General features: G+C 46.0%; 1 protein-coding gene across 2 annotated transcripts in view; it reads left to right on the plus strand.

The window, feature by feature from the left end:
• Window positions 1-281: 281 nt before the first annotated feature.
• The window catches only part of IPO9 (importin 9), a 39356-nt gene continuing 18554 nt past the window's right edge, over window positions 282-21083 (plus strand). Inside the window, exons 1-8 of one of the 2 annotated variants that reach the window (XM_021527666.2) lie at window positions 282-436; window positions 10838-10899; window positions 11490-11576; window positions 12535-12736; window positions 13179-13267; window positions 13534-13620; window positions 15296-15415; window positions 19891-19991. In XM_021527666.2, the coding sequence (XP_021383341.1) occupies window positions 286-436; window positions 10838-10899; window positions 11490-11576; window positions 12535-12736; window positions 13179-13267; window positions 13534-13620; window positions 15296-15415; window positions 19891-19991 (899 nt within the window). In that variant the 5' untranslated portion in view covers window positions 282-285. The remainder of the gene's footprint in view (window positions 437-10837; window positions 10900-11489; window positions 11577-12534; window positions 12737-13178; window positions 13268-13533; window positions 13621-15295; window positions 15416-19890; window positions 19992-21083) is intronic. The other variant, XM_085561529.1, reaches the window with a different exon arrangement.

A 21083-nucleotide genomic window follows, 5' to 3' on the forward strand; every position in this document is an offset into this window, starting at 1 on the left:
CCATCTGTCCCATTCTCATCTGTCCCATTCCCATCTGTCCCATTCCCATTCCATTCCATCCCATTCCCATCCGTCCCATTCCCATCTGTCCCACTCCCATCTGTCCCATTCTCATCCCATTCCATTCCCATCTGTCCCATTCTCATCCCATTCCATTCCCATCCCGTCCGAGCCGCTCCCTGCCCGGCGTGGCGCGGTCCGCCGCGCCGCCAGGGGGCGCGGTGCGCGGCGCGGGCGCGCCCCCGCGCGGTGCGTTTGGCGCGCGCGGCGCGCGGAGGGGCGGCGATGGCGGGAGGCGGCGGCGGGCCCGGGGCCGGGCCGGTGGCGCAGGGGCTGAAGGAGGCGCTGGTGGAGACGCTGACGGGGATCCTGTGCCCGGTGCAGGCCGTGCGAGCCGCTGCTGAGGAGCAGGTGAAGGTGCTGGAGGTGACGGAGGGTGAGTGAGGGCCGCGCTGAGGGGATGGGGGGACCCCAGGCCGCCGCCACAGCGGTTCCCGGTTCTTCGCCTCACGACTGCTCCTTGGCCTCGGCAGAAACTTCAGCCTCGTCTCTCGAGCCGGCGGCTGTGGCTGATTTCCTGCCGGCTGCCCTGTGTGCCCGACGTCTCTCACGGAATCACAGAATATTTGGGGCTGAAAGGGACCTTTGGAGATCGTTCGGGCCCAGGCAGGGTCACCTGGAGCAGGTGACACAGGGACACGTCCCGGTGGGTTTGGAATGTCTGCAGACAGCGACCTCCCTGGGGAGATGTTCCAGCGCTCTGCCTCCCTGAACGTAAAGTTCTTCCTCATGTTGAGGTGGAACTTCTTGTGGTTTAGTTTATGGCCATTGCTCCTTGTCCTGTCGCTGGGAACTGCTGAGAAGAGTCTGGCACCAGCCTCTTGGCTCCCGCCGTGGAGGTGCTTGTATGGATTGCTGAGATTTCCCTCTCAGTCTTCTCTAGACTAAACAAGCCCAGCTCCCACAGTCTCCACTCACCAGAGAGATGCTGCAGACCCCTCATCACCATCCACAGAGACCCGCTGCAGACCCCTCATCACCATCCACACAGACCCGCTGCAGACCCCTCATCACCATCCACAGAGACCCGCTCCAGACCCCTCATCACCATCCACACAGACCCGCTCCAGACCCCTCATCACCATCCACACAGACCCGCTCCAGACCCCTCATCACCATCCACACAGACCCGCTCCAGACCCCTCATCACCATCCACACAGACCCGCTGCAGACCCCTCATCACCATCCACACAGACCCGCTGCAGACCCCTCATCACCATCCACACAGACCCGCTGCAGTAGCTGCTTGTCTCTCTCCGAGGCAGCCCCTGCAGGGCTCGGTGCCAGAGGGACGGGCTGGCCCCTGCCTGCAGCGGGGCGTGTTTGGGGCACTGCTCTGGGCAGGGGGCAGGAGGGCTCTGCCCGTGCTCTGGGGTGGTGTGTGAGAACTGGGCACCAAGGAGCGCTCTGAGCTCACCAGGGTAGGACGTGGAGGGGCCATGGTGGTGAAGCAGCAGGGCTGTTGCTCTGGGTACCTTGGTCCACCTCAGCTGGAGTCTGAGGGTGGGTTACATGAGGGTCATGGAGAGCCCTTCCATCTGTAGACCCTGGCCAGCTCCTGCAGGGATCTTCACCTCCAGATGTGTGTCCTGGTGTGTGCCCATGTTCTGCAGGTTGTCATCTGTGCACGGTGTGTTTGAGGTTGAGGGTGGCCAGGATGTAGTTGTGCCCTCATCCCGTGTGAAACTCCAGTGACAAGGCTCCACTGTCTGTGATGGAAAGCTGAGGACAAGCAGGACAGTGGAGCTGGATGGCAACTAGCCTGTGGCTTTGGAAAGAGATTCTAAATGAGTGAACACCCCAGGTTCAAGCAGTGTTGCTAATCATTCCATTAGTCCTTTGGCCTTTTCATGGTGACACTAGGTTAGTTCATGCACTGGCTGCTTTTTCTGTGTAGAAGATACATTTAAAAATCTGTTAATGCTAACATTTTATTTTGCTTCAGCCAAAATCACTGGAGTTTGTAGAAGCCACAGAAAGATTTGCAGATGATCTGCTGTGACAGGAGCTGGAGAGTGTAGCACTGCAACCCCAGTCCTGACATTTTGCTTGTGGCCTGGCAGCTTGATGGGTTAGCTATTTGTAGACTCTCCTGGAAATTTTGCCTTAACCTTTAGTCTGATTGCACTATTCTGAATGTGTTTTGTGAACTCTTTCTGCTCCTGAACTTCAGCTCAGAAGTGTTACCAGAGGCAGTTTTGGTACAAAGAGGGAAGGTGCAAGGGTGAGACAGGGTCAAGAGCGGTGTTGTGATTTTGCTGCTCTGGGAGTGAAGTCAGGCAGTTGTTTGATAAAATCTTTGTTCTTGTGCATTCCCTTAAAGTGCTTGTACCACACTCAGCTTAGCTCTTCCTGGCATTACCAGGAATTCTGTGTCACCCCCACAGCTCTTGGAGTTTCGTGGAGTGGTTCAATGGCATTGCAGGCAGCACAAGTCTGGAAGTGCTGGGAGGTTCATTGACTGTGGAGCCTTGGCCTTCACTGCCTACTTCAGTGGCAGCTTCTCCCCAAAGAGTCAACCTTTTCACAGACTCGGTGACAGATTTCCAGAGAAGAATGTTTTCTGAGGGTTCTAGGCAATGGATATCCCTGAGGTACCTTTGAGAGCCCAGGATTGCAGAATTGCTTTTAGTGGATGTTATGGTAAGAGGAATGGAGTCATCTACCCTTCTATTTTGCCATGCTTTTACAAATCTGCTGAAGTCCTCGATAATTCTCTGTGGTTGTAGGGCCAGGACTCTGAGGTCTGGTGCAGCATCTGACCTGGAGGAGGCTGCAGAACCTACACAAGCAGCTTGCAGGTGACACCAAACTGGAGGGGAGGCAGTTGATGTCTGAAGGCAGGGCTGCTCTCCAAAGGGCCCTACAGGAACAGAGCCAGAGGAATTCAGCAAGGACAGACAGCACGTTCTGCTCCTGGGACAGGACTGCTGGGATGTGGGTCAGGTACTGCCTGGCTGGGGAGCAGCCTTGGGACAAAGGGCCAGGAAATACCAGTGCCTGGTGAGCTGGCAGGGCCAGCGGCGTGCCCTGGAGGCCACCTGCGTGCCGGGCTGTGGGAGCAGGATCAGAGGCAGTGATCAGCCCTCTCTAGTCAGCGCTCATTAGACCACACCTGGAATACCTGGGCAGTTTTGCTCCCACCCCCCTGGGATGAGACACAGCAGCAAAGGGGAGTGAGTTCAGCAGAGGGTCATGGGCTGGCCTGGGGGATTGCAGCACATGAGGTGATGCTGGGCTTGAGGGGTTTTCCACTGGGGAAGCAAGAGGGTTTTGGGGGTGGGTCTGACAGCAGCTTCTGGTAACTATGAGGAGATTGTCAGGACCTGAGAGGTGGGAGAGGATGAGGGATAAATGGGCACAAACTTGAAACCAGAGGTTCCAACTGGATAGAAGGAGTTTTTAAGCCGATGGTGTGTAAAAGCTGTGTTGTTTTCCATCCTTGAGTATCTCTAAGACCTGCCTAGAAAATCTGAGCACCTGGCTCTAATTCTGCAGATTCTGCTTTGATCATGGAGGTTTGACTGGAAACCTCCTAAGGTCTCTTTCAGGGAATTATTTTGAAAACCTTTGATTCCTCCTCTCTTGTACTAGTCAAGCAGCATGGGAAGAATAAGCTGTATTTCCCTTTCTGTGCTGTCTTTGCTATGGAGAAGCTTGCAAAAACCAAGAGGAGCTACAGGAATCTGGTGTGTGCCAGCACCACATTATTATGAGGTAGAGAAATGTAGATCATGTGTATCACAAGTACTTTAAAAGAGCAAAAATGTATCATTAAGCAGTATGAAGATGCTGAAATAGAAGTGGAGTAGGAAAGAGTACAAAGTGTCGATACTTTTAATGCAAAACAAAAGAAAGTAGGGCAATAAGAAATTGAGGTACATCTGGTTAAAGTCATAAAAACTTAAAGAGCTTTCAAATGTTGCTGAAGCAGAAAAAGTTTCAGAGGTGTTCAAAGCCAGGGACTCACTTGGGAAGGTACATTCAGTACAGAAAGACTGCAGAAAAGCCAAATTTCTTGTGCTGATGTTAACTTGACTTGCCACATTGAGGAGCCTCTACAGGAGACACATCAGGGAATCCACATCAGATTGAAGCCTGAGTAGAAGCAGTTCACTTACCAGTTTGACATAAGCAACAAGTACTGAAGAATGGACTCTGGGAGAGTTTAGAGGGACTCAAACATTCAATTACTGTGCAAAAGTTGGGCTGTAAAACTCGGCACTTAGGGACAAGCTAAGTATTAAACTGGTAACAGCCTTTAGTGAGATCTCCAAGGTGAAGAGCAGCAGGGGCTGGTACAGGGGAGTGGTGTGGGTTTTGCACTGCCTGTTATGGTTAAAATTCAGCAGTTGGAATGAGAAGACACAGATACAATAAATTCTTATGGCAGTAGAATTGTTTGAAGAAGTCCTGGGACTACCAGAAAGCACTTAGAACACTTGCTGAAACTATTTTTTCAGAAACTGAGCTCCTGACCACAGCTCTTGACTGGCAGGTTCAGGAATCCCAGGTGAAGCTGAGCTGCTCAGCACATCTCTGTAAATTATGTGGAACAGAGTGAATAGGGGTGGGACAACGCTGCTGGTAGTGCTGCTCAGTCTGGCCAGAGGGAGAATCAGTGGCACAAATTACAAGTTGATTTCAGAAGGTGTGTTGAGTGCAGACACAGGAGGTGGTAGCTAGTCAGTGTTGGTCAGCAGAGCAGGGTTGGGGGAGGGGGGAGCCTGTCCAGATAATGCCCTAAAAAGTTTGGGCTGTCCTAACTATTGTTCTTGGGAGAAGAAATCCCATTGTCTGTGTGGAGAGTTCACTGAAAATACCCAATCACTGCTCTGTCATGCTCCAGTAAGCTAAATGGACCGTTAAAGAGGGAACAGAGAACAAAGCCGTCACAAATTCCTCATGCTTCCACAGTCAGAGCTGCATGCATTACTGGCCTGCTGCTGCTGCAGGGATCAAGCAGGGCAGCAAAAAGGCAGCACAGAGACTCACAGAGGTGTGGAAAAGCTGTTTTCAAAGGACCTAATCCATTGGCTTTTCTGTCTGGGAAAGGGTTAGCAGAAATGGAGGCCCTGAAATAATAAGCTACAGAGAAGGTGGGTGAGGAGGGATTGTTTATGACTTTTCATAAAACTGAGATCACAGAATCATAGAGTATCCTGGGCTGTCAGGGAAAATGAATCTGAAACAGGCAGAATTAGGCTGTTGCCCCAGTGTGCAAACTGTGGAGTTCATTGCTGCTGGATGTTAGAAGTAGAAATGGTTTTAAAATTGTTTAACCTTCCTGGAGGAAAAAAACTCACCAAGAACCGTTGAATACAGTAGTTGCATATAACACTCACTTCAGGAGGTTCCTAATGCCAGCATTTCCTTGAGGGTGTTGGGGCAGCATTGCTCTGCCCCTACTTCTTTTCCTAAGCTGCTCATGGGTTGGGTTGTTTAACTTGGTTAAGCCAATGTAGCTGTTGGCTCTCCTGAGTGATGTGTGCTGCTCTCTCTTCCAGGCAGGTTTTAGCCAGGTCAGGATGGTTCAGGTGTTTACAGGATGCAATCGAGCTCCCTGAAGCAGGCTGGCAGTGGATTTGGCCAGTGCTTGTATGAGATTAGTAGCAGTGCACAGTCAAAGCCTCTGGAACAGGCTGAACTGCTCAAGGGGAGTCTTGTCTGACTCCTTACACATGCTCTGGAGGAATATGGGATGTCTCCTCTGGATTAAGGACATGATAGCAGTTTCTTCCCACCACGTCACCCTTTGGCAACTGCCAGATATCCTCAGCAACTCAGTCTCTCACCTGCTTCTGCATCTTCTGTCTGCTGAGGAAACAAGCACCACTTGGCAGCTTGGGGATGGGAGATGCATTGCTGTTGGTCTCTGAGAAGAGGAGAGTTCATCTGGTGACCTTTGTTTTCTCTAGATTTTAGTGGAGCATAAATAAAAGCAATGCCTAAGACTGCTGGGAGAAGGCAGAGAAATAAGAGCTGCAGCTGTGGAGTGGTGCTGCTATGAGTGTGTCTAACTTGGCTCCACTGTATCAGTGTGCTGCTGGTGAAGTGGGGCTTCTGTTCCCTTTATCTGGTTTATCCAGGTAGCACCATACACCGCCCTGATGGTGGAATGTGGAAAAATGGTCTCTTCCTCTAGGTCTTACTGTATTGGAGAACATGTGTGGAGCCAAATCATCTCCAGGAGTGCCAGAGCAGGGCAGTGGGGAGTTCATGTCCAGCAGGAGGGCTCAGACTGCTGAGAATCACAGACTTCTGAGCTGGAATGGACCCACAGGGATCATCCAGTCCAACTCTGTTGGTTGGCTTACACCCTACAGAGAGGAGCAGTGTTTGCCACACAGTTCTCTAAATTATGTGGATAAGGAGGCTTAATGGCAGCTTTTCAGACAGTTGGAAAACACTGCTTCCTGCTTGCCAGGTTAGATTCCAGGTTTGATGTTTTATGGTGACAGTATTTAGTTTCTGAACTGTTGGCTCTTGTGCTCTGGAAATGTGGGGGTGAGAGATGAATGGCTCCAGGCTGGAGAATGGCCATTCTTTTGCCTGTCTGTTTTTTGTGTTTCTGTGTGTCCTTTTTGCAGGTAGAAAGGCATCAAAAGGCCATCTTCAGCATGGTCTATGTTGTGACACCCTGTGTGTGAAAAGGCACCTTCAGGTCAGTCCTTCACAAGGTTGTTTGTTGCCAGAAGCTGAGATGTGCAGGTGGCTGTGAAGATGGTGCTGACCCTGGCAGATTGACTCCTGTGTCAGTCTGTGCATGCTGACCCTCTTGTCCATCTTGTTTGAGACTAGTTCTGTCTAGGAGACAACCAGTGCTTTGATTTGAATGTGATTTCAGCATGGAAGATTGGCTTTATGGGTCTTGTAAATGCTCTTTCACTATCTCCTCTTCCAGAGCAGGTGGCTCAGCACATTCTTTAAAACTTGTTGATTCTCTGATGGTATTTTCATGATACAGTTTGCTGTCTATTTGTACCAGAGCACCTACAGGTACCAAAATGACACAAAACATATTGCATCACTTGTGCTTCCCATGTTTTTGCTTATGGTCAGCTCCTTCCTGACAGAACTGTTTTCATACAGCTTCAAGAGGGATTTCAGTGTTGCATCAGATACTCTGTGAGTACATGATTTTATGCCATAAACCCAAGCATTGTTTGGAAGGAGAGAGTCTGAAGAATATAAAGACATGACCACAATTTACGGTTTTATGGTGCTGTTTTGGCTGTAACTTGAATTGCAGTAGAGTGCTGGGCAGAAATGTGTGGAAATCCTGTGGGTGGCTTGAGCTGAATTCTTAACCCGGAAAACTTTAACATTGAACTGATTTGTAACAGGGGAATTGAAATAAGAAATGGCCACATTGCAACATATGATCCTGCCTGCCAGGAAGAAAGGTTATTCACAGCAGCAAACACTGATGTTTGCTCTGCGAAATACCTCAGATATGTTGAGTGTAGAGAGAAGTTGTGAAGAAGGGTTTCAAAGGAGATACTTAAAACCAGCACAGCTTCTGGAGAAGAGTGAGCTCAATCTTTCTGTCTTTTGCTGAGAAATTAGAAAAATATGAATGCAGTTTTAGAGGCGTGCTAACAAAAGGAGTGCTTTTGGAGCAGTTCTTGAGCATCATGATGGAGGATGAAGTTCCTCAAAGCAGCACATATGTAGAGTGCCAGAAATCTGGCTAAGCATTAGATTCTTGCTTGGTGTTTCCTCCTAGTCTGTCTGCAGATCCTCATTTCCGTCTGTGCTCGTCTGATCTCATCCTGGCCCTGCTTTGAGCAGGTGATTGGACAGGGTGACCTCCTGAGGTCGCTTTCAACCCAAGTTGCTTTATGATGATGTTGTTGAAAACCAGTCCTGTGGAAAACATCTGTACCTGTATGGCTGAGGACCACGATACACAAAGGTGGGCAAGTATTGGTAAAGGGAACTCATTTTCTGGTGCTGCTTTGGTGGTGGCAGTGAGATCCAGCTTCTGCAGACCAAGTGTTGTTTTAGTTTGGAGTGTCAGTGCCATGGGCCACCTGGATTCACCAGACTGGCTGCAGCAGCTGTCACAGTGCTTTCTCACCCTCACCCTGTCTCTGCCCTTAGCAGAGACAATGAAAGGGACCTTGAGCAGTTCCTGAACCAGCTCTGTGTGGATGTGCTGGGCTGGACTTGGTCAGTGCTGACCCCTTTCAACAAGGCAGGTAGGTGCAAAGATTCAGTAGAAACTTAAGTTCATTTATTCCTTCCTGCTTGCTTACTAGTAATTTTTGGTTTCATGTGGCTTAGTTTTGCAAAAATGTTGGGGATGAAGAAGTACATAAATTGGTTACATGGTAGATAGAGGTTGTTGTGAAGGAGGAGATTTTGATTTTACTAATATTGAGGTTGATGAAGAGGAGGAGCAGAGCTGGAAGAAAATGTGTTTGCTAAGTGCTGTCTACGCCAGACCATTTTAAAAATGCTTCATTAAAAGCTTCTAATCTTTGAGGTTTACAGACTTTATCTTGGGGAGAAGACTTGGTATTTCTAATATCTCAAATTTGCAAAATATAAGTGAAGGAATGACCTATCAAGGTGCATTTGAACTGCAATTCCTCATGATATTTCCAGCCAGCTGGGAAAGAACCCAATAATAAACCATCCTTTGAGAAAAGAGGAGCCAGTGAGCTGTACAAGGATCAGTGTAATATCAGCCCCTGGAAATATTCTTGGAACAGCTCATTAAACAGCTTGTCAGTGTCTATAACAATAGGATCAATAGTTGCTGCACAACTAGTACTGTTTTATGTGATCTGTTCTTGATAAATCCATCTAATTTTGGTTTGACAGGAGAGCTGGCTTATTGCTTAAACAAGTGCAGGGTGTGAATGACCTGAATTCACCAGGATTCCTGATAGAAATTTGCCCCAATGGTAATTTATCAGTTAAGAAGATGCAGTTTTATAATATTTTTTAAGCAGGACATCATGCTGAAAACCTGTAGTGGGGGGTTGTCAGTGCCTTATTGTCAGATCCAAAGGGTGTGTAGGGCAGAACTCTTGGTCACTACAGCAGTGAGTAGGTCTGATGTTCCATCAATGGCACTGCAATCTGCCTGGGGAGCAGAACTAAGGTGTTGGACAATTGAGAAACTAAATATTGTAAATCACAGGTCATGATTAAACCTCCTCCTCCTGCCATTAAACCTCCTTATCCACATAATTTAGAGGACTGTGTGGCAGACACTGCCCCTCTCTGTAGGGTGTAAGCCATCCAACAGAGTTGGACTGGATGATCCTTGTGGGTCCATTCCAACTCTCCACTGTATGCAGAGAGAATACATGAAATGGATATATGTAAACAAATTAAGGATTGTGAACTAGAATACTGATTTGTAGCTCTGTGAAGCAGTTGCAGTTACTCTGGCTTCCTTTATTCCTATTTCTGCCCTTTTTAGCTTTCCATTTATACTCCTTATACCCTTCCAACTTACCCTTTAAAGATAGGGCTGAAATGCAATGCCACACTTGATCATGGAAATCACAGATAGCATACAGAATAATGACTGCTTTAGTTAAGAGAAGTATTATGTTAAGTACATCTTGGAATGAGGCTCCCTCCTTTCATAGCTGGGATAAGAGGGTTATTTTCCTCTTTCTTAAATGCATGATCTATGAAGAAAGGGTGAAGGAACTGGGTACGCTCAGTGTGTGTTGGGGAAAGTGAGAGGCAATTATCTCCCAGCCCAGAAAAGCCTCTTAGCAGTGAGGTGGGTATTAGGAGACACTCAGCCACTAGTGAAGCACTCAGATGTGCTGCTGACAGAAGTCGCAGAACTCCTTTTGAGAAGAATTTTCAGTCTGTGTTTGTCAGGGATGCTGTCAGCACGTTTAGCCTGTCTGCAGGAGGCAGGGTGTGCTGACAGGACCCCAGGGGCATAACTTCTGCTTCACAGCTTCTAAGAACTAAAATGTCACAAATATGTTTCTTAAGCAGACTAGTGAAATTAAATGAAGTATTTAGGACAGTTATCAGCTGCCTGGAACTTAAAATTGCAATTTTAAGCAAATTTATTGAGTTGTATGGATTTACCATACCAGAACAGTTGCTCTTCTGGGCTTTTATTTCCTGTGCTCAGCATCAACAGAATTTTTACATCAACAGAACTGTTTAAATTTTGCCTTTGGCTTGGCTTCTTGCTTGGCAAGAAGCCACAAGAAGAACTTGCTTTTCCTGGACAGATTCTTTGCAGGAGAAGGTCCTGCAGCCCCAAGGGCTGGCCAGGCAGTGCTGGTGTCACTGTGCTGGGCAGGGTTTGCTCCTGGGCAGTGGTGGGGTGAGGGCTGGGAGAGCTGAAGCGATGCCTGCACATTCCTGGGGATGAGCCCAGGTGTCCAAAAAGGGACTGCTGGCTGCCAGTCTGCTGCTGTCTTACTCCGTCCTGGATCTTTCCATGCATCTCTCCTGTAGAAACTTGAGTAATGATTTTACATTGTAGATAAGACTTTTATATATGTATTTAAATAATTTGCTTATTATTAGCCTGCATTGCAAACTTTTTTGCCCATGAGAGAAGAAAATAAGATGCCAAGACAATAAATTAAATTTTTGTGGGGAGCACAGGGGAGAATTAATGCTTATGATTTATTTGAGTAGCTGTGCTTTGGAATTGCCTTCTCCTTCCTGCATATGAGTCATTCAATTGGTATGATGTCCTTCTCCAAAAATCTCGATGACTTTTGCTGTGTGGCAATAAAAGTTACAATACCAATATTTGGGGTTTTTTCCTTGCAGAATTTGGTGTTCATTTAGCAGAACTGACAGTGGATCCTCAGGGAGCTCTTGCCATCCGGCAGGTGAGTTTTCCTGGAACTGCAGGAAGAATTTAGATGGAAATTTCCTTGGTTTTTAAAATATTCTTCCATGTTTTCAGGTGAAAAATTTGAAGTAGCTTTCTGAATCTTTCTTTCAACATTATTCTGGTGTTATACTCTTAACATTTTTTGAACTTAATAAACCTGCTGTTGAGAAAATACTCTACTGGAAATGGACACAACTTAGGAGATGGGTGGTAGACATCAGAAAGCAGAAGTGTGGCTTCTCTTTGCAGAAACTTTTTCTGTAGGTGTTTTCCTCCTTAAAAAGGGAGTTTTGGTTCTGCATTTCTTTAGTTACTTTGTGACCCGAGTCTTATGCCTTTCTAGAGCTGCTGCCTTGGGTCAGTGCTGTGCAGGCCATCGCTGCTCAGTGGATACCCAGCAGTTCTTTTTACTGCAATGACTTTTTGGTCCATTTCATGGATTTTATTTTTTTTTCATTTTTGGCAAGTCCTGATGCTCCTCTAAAAGAAGCATGATGGGACGGGAGGCTGAGCAAATGGGTCAGGGGTGATCCTTGCAATGGTTCCAGGATATGTCCCTGATTCCTGACCTCTCTCCTGCTACAGCTGGCGTCCGTTATTCTCAAACAGTATGTGGAAACTCACTGGTGCTCTCAGTCAGAAAAGTTTAGACCTCCAGAGACCACAGAAAGGGTAAGACTTGGTTTCACATTACCTGGTTTGAAACACTTTATCCATCAAGAATATGAATTCTTTAGACAGTTAAAGAAGTACCAGTGCCCATGTGTATTTTGAGGATTAATGGCTTCAGTTAAGGTTTTTTGACATTTTGCACTTCAAAAATCTCTTTTCAGTTGCTTAAAACAGCACCGTGCTTGAGAAGCTTGGTCTGCTTCCTGTAGGGAAAGTTCAGCCACAATGCTCCTGTTATTCTCAGAACAAGACTAGAAGAAAAGCTGCTTCCTAAGTTTTACAAATACTGATTCTGGCAGTCTGTTTTTGGAGATTTGCTAAATCTTTTGTTATACATCTTGGGACTTAAAGGATATTTTCCTGTGAGAAATTTCAGTTTAAAGCTGCTGGGTTTCATTGAGAATCTGTTCAGGAGGAGTATTTAACAGCTAAGATGGCCAGATATTCCAGCCCTTTCCGCTCTGACTGTTGACTGGAGCATCTTTCATATCTAGAATATGATTCATCCCATCCAGAGATAATTGCTTGAATTATGTCCTAGAAGTGGCTTTTATTTTTTCCTGTCCCTTCAGGGCTGGGTGACTGTTCTTGTTTACTGAAATCTTCCAAAGTAAGCAAACATAGTCCCTGACACTGGAGCTGGGATTTATCTCTGCTAACTCTGGATGTTTTCCATGTCAATCTGTACATCCTGTGTAGTTGCAGCTGTGTTCTATTTACTCTGTGCTTGTCTGATGCTGTGTGTGAGATGATGCTCTGTTAAAACACACCATGCAGTTTTCCCTAAAAAAATTACAGGGGGCAGTATGCAAGAGTGTTTCTGTCTCCTGGATGTTCATTTTGTAAAACCAGCATTGAATCAATATCAGGATGCAGTCATAGGTCTAGATTTTTTTTTGGTTTTCATTAGATTGTGCTATGGCTGTGGATCTACTCTGACTGCTGTTGCTTTCTACAGGCAAAAGTTGCTATCAGGGAGCTGCTGCCCAGCGGGCTGAGGGAGTCCATCAGCAAGGTGCGCTCCAGCGTCGCCTACGCTGTGTCAGCCATCGCCCACTGGGACTGGCCCGAGGCCTGGCCCGAGCTCTTCAACCTGCTCATGGAGATGCTGGTCAGCGGCGACGTCAACGCGGTGCACGGAGCCATGAGGGTGCTCACAGGTCTGTGGCTGCCGTGGCTGGGCAAGGCTGCTCTAGGCAGCTGTTCAGGCTTTTCCTTGTGCCACTGTCTTGTCACATTTCATCCAAATTGAGGAAATCGGAATTTTCTTCCTCTTCCCTGGGCCTGGTGCCTGTTGCTGGCTGTGGAATTGTGTGCTCAGCAGGTGTCATGGGAGCTGGGGAAGGAGGTGCTGTGCTGCAGGTTAGAGCTCAGCAGGTACTTTGACTGTAACACCCTGTTTTCCAGATACCTGCAGTTTTTTGTATGGTATTTTTCTGCTTGCCTTTGAGGATTGCCTCAGGTAGATCAGATGACCCTAGTCTAGTGAAGTGCAAATCAACATGTTTCAATGCACTTAGTGTTTCCCAATGGTTCTATTGTTGCTGTTCCCTACAAATTGTATTTCTTATAAGAACTTCTCTTCTTTTTCCATTTTTTTAGAATTTACCCGAGAAGTGACAGACATACAGATGCCACTTGTAGCTCCAGTTATTCTTCCAGAGATGTACAAAATTTTCACAATGGCAGAGGTACGATCTTCACAATGAGGTTGGTATTGGATTAGTGGGAATGTTTCTTTGAACAAAGAAACTCCAGATTTAATGGTTAAGTCATACTGTAGTATGAGTTAGACTTATTTTCTTGATTATATAATAGTTGATGGCAGCTAATGTTTCACCAGAAAAGTTGAAGCAAATAATAAGAGAATAAAGCTAAAGCAAAAATGAAATACAATTAAAAGGAAGTATCTTGTGTAAGAAGAATGTTGTGATCCTGATGTTTAACTTTTGTCTAGGTGTATGGGATTCGCACGAGGTCACGTGCGGTGGAGATATTTACCACGTGTGCCCACATGATCTGTAACATGGAGGAGTTGGAAAAGGCAAGAATTTAACTTGACATACACGATACTTTGAATGAGGTTCTAAATAATACTTAATATGGAAATGAAACACTGGAAAATTACATACTGTGTCAGCTGGAATTTGGGGGAAGAGGCTGTAATTTAATACAAGTATAGTAGCTGACTCCCTGCTTTACATGTATGCCTTGATAGTGGGACTTGGTTTCCATAATTAAGGTTAATTTATGGTTTATCAACAGACATGCTTGTTAAGAGCTCAGGAAGAGGGGGAGTCAGCATGGGGAGGAGATGGAGTATCAGCCCTTTGTTTGGAAATCTGCAGCTTAGCTTCCAGCCTTCAGCTAAGCCGTGTGTCCCATCACCTGCCAGGCCTTGGGCACCTGGGTAATGAGGGACCCTGGGGTGAGGCTTTGGTTCCAAGCTCCTGGGGCTTCCCTTCATGCTTCAGGAGGCCCCTGGGCCTTGTGTTCCTGAAGGGGTGGGGGAAGCCAAACCCAGCCCAGTTTTGGAAAAATAGCTATTAAGAAACAAACATAGCAGTCAAGCAGCTTTAGACATGAGTCTGCTGTCTGGCTCTAGCTGAGCACATCTGCATTTTAAATGGCCTTTGACAAGTGGCTTTTCCAGCCCTCCCAGACAATAAATAGTTATTTTTAACTTTCTGGAGTGTGAGGATAGGGAAGGGTGACTCTCAGTCCAGTGGCTGGTCACTGCTGAGTGGCTCAATGTGCTGTTCCTTCCCTGTTTGCACAGGGAGCAATCCAGTGCAGACTTTTGGAAAGTTCTGGTAATTACATTGTATCTGTACTGCCATGACAAGTTTATTCATGCATTGTATCATGAGCTGATACCAGTATCTAAGAGATAGTGGTAGTTCCCCAGTCTTACTCTGGAGGAGGACTGAAAGTGTCCTTCACATTGAATACTAAACCTTTTCTATTGAGATTTCACTTAAAAAAAAAAAAAAGAAAAAGAGATTTTTTTAAGAAATCACATTTCCTAATTGATTTAAACATAGGACTTCGCTGTCCTGCCTATGGATTTATGAGGAATAATCTCAATAAAATTATTTTGGTCCTGTATTACTTACTCTGCCAAGGACTGCTTATGGAGTGCTCTGACATCTGGAAAAATACTTGCTGCATTTTCCTAGGAAGAATCATCCTGTTAATCTTCAGGCCAGCTGCTGATACTCAGCTTGTTTGGTTTGAGGGATGGAGGCTCTGCAGGGAGATAAGTGCCAGCTGCAGGGTTTGGGGTGATTGTGTGTGTGATGGAGCCACCCCAAGTTGGTTTTGAAGGCTGGGGGTGCAGGGCAGGATTCAGTTCATCAAATGAAATGCCTCTCTAGGATGGGGTGAGCACTGCTCCTGGGGCTCTCCAGACTGGGTTGTCTGGATCTCTCTTGAGATTCCAAAGTGATAAGTTGGATGTAACTTGTGTTTTGTGGGAGCCTGTGCTGTGGGGTTCTAAAGAGTGGGATTCAGCTGAGCTTAGTTCATTACCTAAAGAGAGAGCCCAAGTGATGTGTGAAACAGCTTTCATGTGACTTTGCAGTATTCTGCAGTTGCCATGAGTTTCTCTTCTATTTTGTACCAGAAAAGTGCATTTGCTGTTGCTTCTAGTGCTTTACCTGTCAGTTGTGGGGGTTCTGTATCTGATATGCAGCTGTGCTTGCATTGTCTATAACCAGGGTGCTGCCAAGGTCCTGATTTTTCCTGTGGTGCAGCAGTTTACAGAAGCCTTTGTCCAGGCCCTGCAGATGCCTGATGGACCAACATCGGACAGCGGGTTTAAGATGGAAGTTTTAAAGGTGAGTCACTCGGGGCTGGTTAAGTGGAGAAAGAATTGTATACCAACACACACTCAGATGTGCTGGAAGACAAACTCAAGTGGCACATCTCCCAGTATTGCTCATGGTGTGGACAGTGAAGACTTTTGGCTCCCAGCACCATCAACAGTGAAATAAGTTGTTTGCCTGTACTGAAGATACCTATGATGAGATCCATGAGGATCTTCCTGTAAAATGATCACAGGAATCTGATCCATAGTCCAAATGTCTCTGTTGTTTGCTGATCTAATGTATCTTGGATATGTCTTGAACATCATAATCTGCAGTTATATACCAATCGTTCCTAAAGGTGCTGCAGAAATCTACTGCAGTGAACTTGTAAAAGCTTATTAAGTGCAGGTGCTTTTCTGGAACTTGCCTGCTCTTTAATGCTAAAGAATCTCTGAAAAAGAAAGACGGAAGGTCTTTGTACTGTCCTGGTTTCCTCTCCTGTAGAGAGGAGATTAGATTGGAGAGTTCTGTGTGCATGGAGACGAGGGCCTGTGCACACCCTGTAACAGCTTGGAAACCTCTGGAGCTGTAGCATGCCTGCAGCATGGAAGAGCAAAGAGCCAAAAGCACCAATTGCAGGATCAAATCCAGATCTTTCACTTCCCTGCCTGTGTGCTGGGGTGGGCAACACTCAGGTCAATGTACAGGATTCTGAGGATGGGCACTGAGGCCCATTCAGCTCCACGAAGAAAGCAATAAGGAAGTTTTTGAAGACAAGTGTCAAAAAGTTTTTCAGGATGACCAGCTTTGTGCTGAAGTAATGAACATACATTCTGGGAGGGTGCTATTGTGTTACACAAAGCAGCAGCTCCTGAACTCTGTGTTGTGGAACTTGTCTTAGCCCTGCTCAAGGCAGCAGTATCTGGTCTGGGTATCCTGTGGCTTCCCTGTGAGGGGCTGCATGTCTCATACTCTAGGAACAGCTGGAGCTGTTCTTGCTGTGCAGCACTACTGGAAAGCAGTTTGGGGAAGGATGTTGGCAATTTTTGTTGAGAGAGTGTCTCTTGTGGGTTTTTTTTCCCTTTCTGTTGCTTATGCACTGGGATTCCTGGGGCAATGATTTATAGGAACAGCAACATGAAAGGAACACTGCAGGGTATCATCTCTATTTGAACAGGCTGCAGCTCAAGAATATTTGGATCTCTTACTCCAGATACTCACATTTGGATTGTTAATGAGTAGTGGTATTTTTTAGTCTCCACAGAAAGCAGTTGTTGGTGCTTGATGTTGTTGGTTTAGAGTCAGGCCAGGCCAGTTCTGGTCTCATTACATCCATGCATTCTGCAGCCTTTTCTGTTATTTAAATAATAAGTGCTTGCTGGCATTGAGCTGTTTGTATAGGTATATCAGCATTGGTCTCACCAGGAGGTTCTTGAACAATGTGACAGGCTGGGGAAGTCTCTGCGGAAATGTCACCTTGTTTTTGCTCTGCTCCTTAGCTGTGTGAGGGCCTCTGCCTTTGGCTTCTGCAGGGGAGGTGCAGCACAAGAGGATTTGGATCTGAATATGCTGCTGTGTGTCGGGTGGCATCGATGGCAGCAGAGAATCGGTGTGAATTTAAACAGGAAATTCAGGAGACCTGCTGTCAAGTGGTTTGTAGGAGGCTTTTTTTTTTTTAAGAGATGAGTGTTCTGGCTGTTGGCTTAAGGCAGTTCATGGTTTTGTAACTTAGAGTTTCTAAGCTGATGATAGCAATTTTCTGGGGGAAAAGGGATTCGGGTGAAGTTCACTTCCAGAGAAGTGGATTTTATAGTCATTGTAATGCAGAACTAAGAAACCTTAGGGGATTATTTAAACCAGCTCTACGGATGAGGTCATTACAGGAACCCCTTGAAAGGCTGATGCAATGGAAGAGGGAATTGAGACTTTTTTATAGCACATTTTCAACCAGATGCAAACTCAATTCCATCTTCTTTTCCTTAATGAAGTCCTGTGTGGCAAATGATAGAAGACTTTTTTTTCCCCTTCCCTGTCACATGAGAGCTTTGTACTCCAAGGTTCCTGGAGTTCATGATGGAAGTCAGAGGCAGTCATGCCCTAAGCTGTTGTGCTGTCCATGTCAGAATGTTCTGCAGGACAGTGGCAGAAGCTTTAAGGGATGCTATTGCAATGTGCATCTCTGCCTGATTCGCTGGGACAGTTATCCTGGTTAGGGGAGTGAATAGCTTGGATCACATCATGGGGAACCACTGATGGTTAATGTGTCCCAAGTTGTTCCCAGAATAGGTACAAGATTTTTAGCAGTTATCAGCAGGAAATCAGAGCCTTTTATCTTTGGAGGAGATGGGAGATTTGGCCACAACAAAAATTTGACATGTGAGGACTAGAAGGAAATACCCATGGGGTAATTTATTGTTGTGTTTGATAGTTCAGCATGAATTAAATTGGTGTCTCTAAGGATGCATGAGCTGCAACTGTGCAATTCTTGAATCCTAATTCCACTGTTGAACATGCTAGTATTGATTGTTTTGCGAGAAACAGAGTGATTAAACATAACAGGTGTCTAGATTTAAGGCAGATTTCACAATAATGGAATACAAATTGGAATACAATTGTGTACTTAGTGTGCAGTAATATATCAGGAACGCCAATTAACCAACAATCTAAAGCATGTTGCAGCCTTATTGTTGTGCTTCTTCATTTGTACTTAGAAGCTGTTTGACACCTGTGGGTCAGAGAAGCTATGCTTACATTTTTCCTGACACTGGAACAAATAATTGGCTAGGAAAAATAATTAATCGTAACCTCTTTGTTCTTGGATGGAAGATGAGGTGGGATCTGTGTCTTGGGACAAACTGCCCAATTTTATGAACAAGGTACTTCACCTGCCACTGCTGAACTTTGACTGACAGTCAGCTTTAGCATGCTCTCTAGTGTGTATTTTAAGCTTTTTATCCAAAAATTTAGGGATTTCTTCTCTGTTTAAAGATGAAGACAGGAAAAGAAGCAATAAAAGGCTTTGATAGAGTGACTTGAAGGAGCAGTGCTCTGAAGAGAGAAGGATAAGAGCTTTCTTGAAGGATTAATAGGTGGTGGAGCAATTTCTGGAGATTGGCAGAGGATCTGTGAAGCAGTTCTTTGAGTTCAGACAAGCTGTGGGAATTGGCAGAATGAGGGGCCAGGGGTTGAAATACAACATCTGACAAGGAGAGTGCTCTGTTTTTTAATGACTTGCTCTGCAGGACTGTGGTGACCTTGCAAATGCAGCTTTCTATTGTTACAACCACAGAGCCTACGATTGAAGAGCTCCCTTAGCGTTCCAGCAGCGCTTCCTGCAGAGCTGGTTGCATGTAGAGCTTAGAAACATTTACATAGGGTTCATATGGAGTGGAATATGGAATAAGTCTGTTTGGATGCTCCTGTGGCCTTAGCAGGGTGTTGAGTTTGCAGCAGCCCTGAAGATCAGGTTCACCTCCTTTGCCAGCACCTGCATATTTTTTTTTCCCCAGAGACTTCAGCAGGTCTTTTCTGTAATGCTTCTTTATAGCACCTGCCAAACTCATTCCCAAACCTGTGTAACTGGGTTATTCCTGACTTATCTCCTGCTCATCTCCAATACTGATATTAGATTGCTGTTGTTTTTCTGGAAGGTGAATTACTATTTTTTTATTTCTATTAATGTACCCAGTGCTGCAAACAAACAAACTGCACAGAGTGGTTTGTATTGGGTAAGCACAAATAAACTGACACCCGTGTGTCTGGGAGCAGCCACCTCTCAGGCAGTTTGTGAGGGGCTGTTAGCCTGAAACAAGTGTAACACAGCTGGAGCTGTGCCCCTTGGGAGGAGAGGGAGGAGTGAGTGCTCTCTCATTCCTGGAGGGTACCAAAAGGCTTTTGGCAAGTGTCAGTGGAAGGGCTCCCATAAGTCAGGATGATCAGCTTCATGAAAGTTCTGGCACAATCCCCTGTGGAGCTGCTAAGCTGCTCCTGGAACAGCTCCTGTGCTAGGCTGGCACAGCCACCAGTGCCTGCAGCCAAAATGGGAAGGGAATTGATCTGGGTGGTGTTTGATTCTCCAGCTACTCCTTGTATGTGCAATGGATGTGTTGCTTGCATGAAGTGCGGGAAATGGGCAGTAATCTGGTTCTACATTACATTAGAGTTCCTTTTCTGGGACAAGACACTTGAAGGATAATTGTATCCAGACAGTGCACATGCTGTGCTCTGGCTTTGAGTCATTGTCTTAGCACCACATTATGGCATTGTCTTCACTCCAGAGTGCCACATCTTGTGTTATCCCTTTGCTTCCCTGCAAAAGAGGAAACACCAAGAGAGGTGTGTTGGAAGTGTTTGAGAGAGGGGACTGTGCAGTCAGGAGTGAGAGGTGACCTTGGTGACAGGAGCCTTTGGATGATCTCAGTTGTTAATGGAACAGCAGCCTGTGATTTGAGTGTGTTGATGGCTTTCCCAGTTTCACTTTTGACTGATACTCTGTTTGGTTCCAGGCTGTGACAGCACTTGTGAAAAACTACCCAAAGCACATGATTTCATCAATGCAGCAGATCCTGCCCATCGTCTGGAACACCCTTACAGAAAGTGCTGCTTTATATCCTTGGTAGTGAACGTATTTAACTGGAATTGAACGCGACAAACTCAGTCTCGTACCCAGTAATGACCTGACTGCTGGAGAATCACAATACATGGAGTAATCTGCCCTGCCAGATGAAACAGGACCTTTCTGTTACTTCTGGAGGCTCCATTAAAATGTATGCTGATTGATGCATGTGCCCAGTAGAACTGCCACAAGCTCTGCATTGTTTCTGGTACTTTTTGGTAAAAATTGTCTTCTTAAAACGATTCTGGTCACAGTGTAAAGACTTTAGCAGAAGGAGAACCAGCAGTACCCCTTGCTGCAGCAGAGCTAATGGCTGATTGAACTTGCTGCAGAAGACGATTTGCCATTGAATTTTCAGTCAGTGCTCCACTGCAGACCCAGCTGTGTCAGAGTGGTCTGTGGGTGCATTGCCCAGTACTTGAAAACTGACAACTCAAATCTCTCCATATTGTTTTTTCAGACCCCTATTAAAATACAGTGGAAGGTGTCCCTGCCCATGGCAGGGAGATTGGAACTACATGGTCTTTAAGATTCCTTCCAACCAAAACCGTTTTGTGACTCTATGAAAATACAAGGAGCTGTTTGTTGGATTTTTGATGGTGTATTTCTCCCTCTCCTGTCCTGACTCCTACTACAGTCCTGTTGGTATGGGCAAACAAATTGGGCTTTTGTTTGCAAAAGGGGAGAGTCTTGTTCTTCCTTTCCTTGTGTTTGCTCTGGTACTTGTTGGATCTTCAGTTCACCATCCACAAAGAAAACTCCTTCCTTCTTACCCCCAGGTTAGTTTTCTGTCATTTCCCAGGGCTGGTGCTTGTGAAGAAGCTTGGTAGGGAGCAGGGCCAACCTAAGGTAGGATGTGAGAGCATGGAGTGGTTCCTCACCCTTGAGCAGCAGTGACATGTTGAATTGGCTCACATCCCCTGGAAAGAACGAGTCAGGGGGGTTCAGTTCTTGCAAAGTTAACATAAATGAAGTTTTGGGTTACCTTGGTGAGTTTGATCTAAGTTAATCAAATAATATGAAAGATGTGCTGAAGTGATGTGAGTGGTCTGTGGAAAGTGGTCTTTGAACTTGGGCAATGCA

Source organism: Lonchura striata, chromosome 26 (genome assembly GCF_050655825.1).
Source record: "Lonchura striata isolate lonStrDom1 chromosome 26, ASM5065582v1, whole genome shotgun sequence".
Classification (NCBI taxonomy): domain Eukaryota; kingdom Metazoa; phylum Chordata; class Aves; order Passeriformes; family Estrildidae; genus Lonchura; species Lonchura striata.